At 36.3% G+C, this 4,256-nt stretch overlaps 1 protein-coding gene across 1 annotated transcript; it reads left to right on the top strand.

Annotated features, from left to right (window-relative positions):
* LOC109210300 (putative vesicle-associated membrane protein 726) lies at positions 228–3,192 on the top strand. The gene is made up of 5 exons (XM_019373703.1): positions 228–417; positions 1,234–1,375; positions 1,465–1,585; positions 2,275–2,337; positions 2,487–3,192. Exons 1-5 carry the CDS (start codon positions 228–230, stop codon positions 2,631–2,633), a joined length of 663 nt encoding a protein of 220 aa, XP_019229248.1. The 3' UTR covers positions 2,634–3,192.

Below are 4,256 nucleotides of genomic sequence, written 5' to 3'. Positions count from 1 at the left end.
CTACCAATTTTTACTAATTCAATCACCTTCACTTTAACCTTCGTCTTCAACCATTCAACAATATGCTCTCGTTTCATTTCCATGCATGCAAAATAACGTCCAATTTCTCTCTAGAATAATTTCCCTCTATAATGTTATTTTCCCTTTGATTGAATTCTTTTCTCCATCTCTTCTCTTTTGAGGTTCTTGGAATTTTCCATTACAAAGAATTCATAGAAATTAAAAGGATGGGACAACAGACGTTGATTTATAGCTTCGTTGCCCGGGGAACGATAATTTTGGCAGAGTACAGCGAGTTCACAGGAAATTTTAATAGCATAGCCTCTCAATGCCTGCAAAAACTGCCTGCATCTAATAACAAATTCTCATATAATTGTGATGGTCACACCTTCAATTTCCTCTCCGACAATGGATTCAGTTAGTTTCATTTCATTCCTATTCATGATAATAACATTTTTTTTTTATTTCCTTTTTTCTTTACCTGTTTTGATCAATTCTGGATCTATTTATTTGGTCATTTTGATTGTCTGGCATTAGTTATGTGTGACTATAGATCTACGTACCAGGTCATATATAGTATCACTTCATCCTCATAGTAAAGTCGCATTTTCGGTTACAAACAAGGGTAGAGCGACATAGCCCGAAGGGGTTCAATTTGAATCCATTTCGTTGGAAAATTATATATTGTGCAAATAGGATAAAAACATATTTTTTTGGTATATATAAACGTTTGAATATCCTTGAAGCAAGAAAAACTTTTAGTGAGTGACAAATGTGGTTCCAAAATTTCTTCTTTATTATAGGTTAATTCGTATGTCAGGTATGGCTTTCGTGCGCCTTTTTGAATCTCCTAGTTAGGATTCTTGTTGCTACCGCGAGTTCCAAGGATCATCATAGACTGGCAGTCCAGTGCACAAGGCATCCTATGTTCACGCAGTGTCCGGAGAAGGGTCGTACCTCAAGTGGTATGATGTAGACAGCCTAATGTAATGCAAGCTTTAGTGATTACTTACACGGCTTAAACCCGCAAGCTACAGGTCACATAGAGACAACTTTACCGTTGCTCCAAGGCTCATCGTAGACTATTCATTTCATTCTCATAAAATGGCCAACATTAGTTCTTAGATGGCGTATTCTAGTTTTTTCAGTGTTTGTTAAAATATTTGTTACAAACTTGACCTGTTAAATACTATCTTAATATATCATTGAACCTCATTTATTTTGATACTGCAGCATATTGCGTGGTGGCTACTGAATCTGCAGGTAGGGAAATTCCCATTGCCTTCTTGGATCGTGTAAAGGATGATTTTAGCAAAAGATATGCTGGAGGAAAAGCTGCAACTGCTAGTGCTAAAAGCCTGAATAGGGAATTTGGGTAACTTTCTTTGTCAATAATAATTAACATGTACATATATTATCTTTGTACAGGAATTACTAAACAATTGTTTTCACACGCCATTGTAGGTCAAAATTAAAGGAACACATGAAATACTGTGTTGATCATCCTGAAGAAATCAGTAAGCTTTCTAAGGTCAAGGCTCAAGTTTCTGAAGTCAAGGGAGTTATGATGGAAAACATTGAGAAGGTAATTTTTTTTTAATTAGGTTATACTTTATCCAAAACTTTGAACTAAAAGGAGTCACATATCCGGCACAGCTTTGCCAACATTCAACAAGTTATATTGAAAAAAATGCATCTATATAATAGAGAAGAAAAAAAAATGTAAACATTAATTCGGGAAAGAAGTAAAGCGTTAGAACCTCTACTTCCCCATAACTGAAAAAACATACAAGTTAACTTGTGATAATAGGCTGACAGCAACAACAACAACAACAACCCAATGTATTCGTTTTGAGGAGGGTAGGATGTACACTGTCTACCCTAACCTGGAATACCCTAACCTGGAAGGGCAGAGAGGCTGTTTCCGACAGACCCCCAGTTAAAGAAATGATGAAAGAAGCACGAATATTTAGAAAACTAAAACCAAGATAGCAAAAGAAACGATGAAAGAAGTATTGATAGCAAGTAATAACAATACAAGATATGTAGTAATAGCAATCTAAGGATAAAATGATACCATACTAACACTAATACTATTGAAACTAAGGAAGGCAAAGGGAAACGCTCGACTACCTACTAACGTTCTGACAACACTTGTGTAAAATTCTGCATAGGCCATTGACATAGGAGAATCTTCATGTTTTGTAGTTCTTTATTACTGAATTCAACATTGAATGTAGTACGAATTTGCTCAAGATTTTTGTCTGATATCAGGTTCTTGACCGTGGTGAGAAGATTGAGCTTCTAGTCGATAAAACAGAGAATCTTCGATCACAGGTCAGCTTAATGCATCAGGAATATGTTTTGAGCAACTTTAACTGCATGATTGATGTGTCCACTTTCCTATTTCATTCCTTTAATTTTTATAAACAAAAATTGTTTCCTGGTTTGTGCAATGGTTGTAATCTGTTATTTGCGATTTTCAGGCTCAGGACTTCAGACAACAGGGGACCAAGATAAGAAGGAAGATGTGGTATGAAAATATGAAGATAAAACTGATTGTTTTGGCTATCATCATAATCATCATGCTCATTATCATTTTATCTGTCTGCCCGGGATTCAAATGCACTTGACTTGCATCAGACTACCTCCACCCCGAGGTTCTTATCTTCGATATATACCCTTATTCATGCTTGCTTGATCCATTTTTGATGTTAAACCTACCAATCAGTCAAGAGTTCTTCTTTCCGGAGGCGAATTCAAGATCTGAAATGAATTCAAAAAGAACGTTATCTTATTATATATATATATATACATTTTTTTGTACTTGTATTTGTATTTGCATACATAGTTTGAGCTGAAAGCAATAGGTTCAGTTGAACTCATAGAACCCGTCCTCAATCCGACTCTATTCCTTTCAATTGGCACTTAGCTCATGAGAAGCTGGATTGGCCTGTATTTTGATGTAGATGAATAGGTAATCAGGTTTAGTTTATTGCCTTTCTTTTTTTTTTGAGTGTCGTCTCTAATTCTTTTTCCCTGTTTGTCCAATTGATGCTTTCATAATATGATACTGTAAATATTTGTTTAGCTTATGATATATGCGACTTTGATGGCTGCAAAACAAAAAGTATAACTCCATAGCTATGATGTTAGAAGATGGTCCTCTAAAATGTCAATAAGGTTTTTGCAATTTCAAAGAAATATTAAAGAATATAGTTACTTCTAATGATTTATGGTTGAATCTTGTTTTCTGTTTGACATAATAGTTTCTAATTTATTATCTCAAATATTCAACCTGATAATCTCAACTGGTAAACTCCACATATCTAGAACTAGAAGAGTTAGTAAAGGGCTGTACCTGATTAGAATCCTTGACAGTATGCTTGTGTTCTCATAGCAAACCTTCTGCAACTTAGAATGATTCTGATACAGAGTACTGTTACAAGCATGCCCATTAGACCACAAAAGTATGATTACAAGAACCTAGTAAAAAGGGCAATCCGGTGCACTAAGCTCCCGCTATGCGCGGGGTCTGGACCACAAGGGTCTATTGTACGTAGCCTTACCTTGCATTTCTGCAAGAGGCTGTTTCCACGGCTCGAACCCGTGACCTCCTGGTCACATGGCAGTAACTTTACCAGTTACGCCGAAGATCACAAGAACCTAGTAAAGGACAAAAAAGAACTCAATTTCCTTTCGGACAAAGTATAAGAACCTGAGAGAAAGTGTCCCAATACCTCAATAAACTTATAAAATGCAACAGATTCCTCCTTCCTCCTTCATTATTGGCGCGACCTTAGGCCATTAGGAGTCCACTCAAAGTTGTGAATCAAAAGATAAACTAGTAAGTCCCTCCATAATTTTGCCCTAAATTGACCTCCAGCACTTAGTCCTCAAAGCTCAAGTGCTGCATTTCGACTTAATTTATGCAGCCTTGCATAATCAGAAGCAGCCCCGGGTGGATATTAGAAACCACACAGAGGGACATGTTAGAGAAACGTGTTCATTCGAGTCAATATGGAGAATCTACAGAGGAAAATATGAGTTAATATGTCCCTAGCCAAATGAACTTTAGGAATTGAACCAACAGTCATTTAAGATCATCAAATTACATGGAACTTGATCTCCTCTCTTTCTTGAAAATGCTAGATAAACAAATTTATAGAACAAATATATTGGCAGCAGGAGCTGGCACAAGGAGTGTAAGTCGAGGCATAAAAGGGAAGAGTGCAAGTCAATGCATAACTTCATGG

This window comes from Nicotiana attenuata, chromosome 2 (genome assembly GCF_001879085.1).
Source record: "Nicotiana attenuata strain UT chromosome 2, NIATTr2, whole genome shotgun sequence".
Classification (NCBI taxonomy): Eukaryota; Viridiplantae; Streptophyta; class Magnoliopsida; order Solanales; family Solanaceae; genus Nicotiana; species Nicotiana attenuata.
This window is presented reverse-complemented; position numbering and strand designations above follow the sequence as displayed.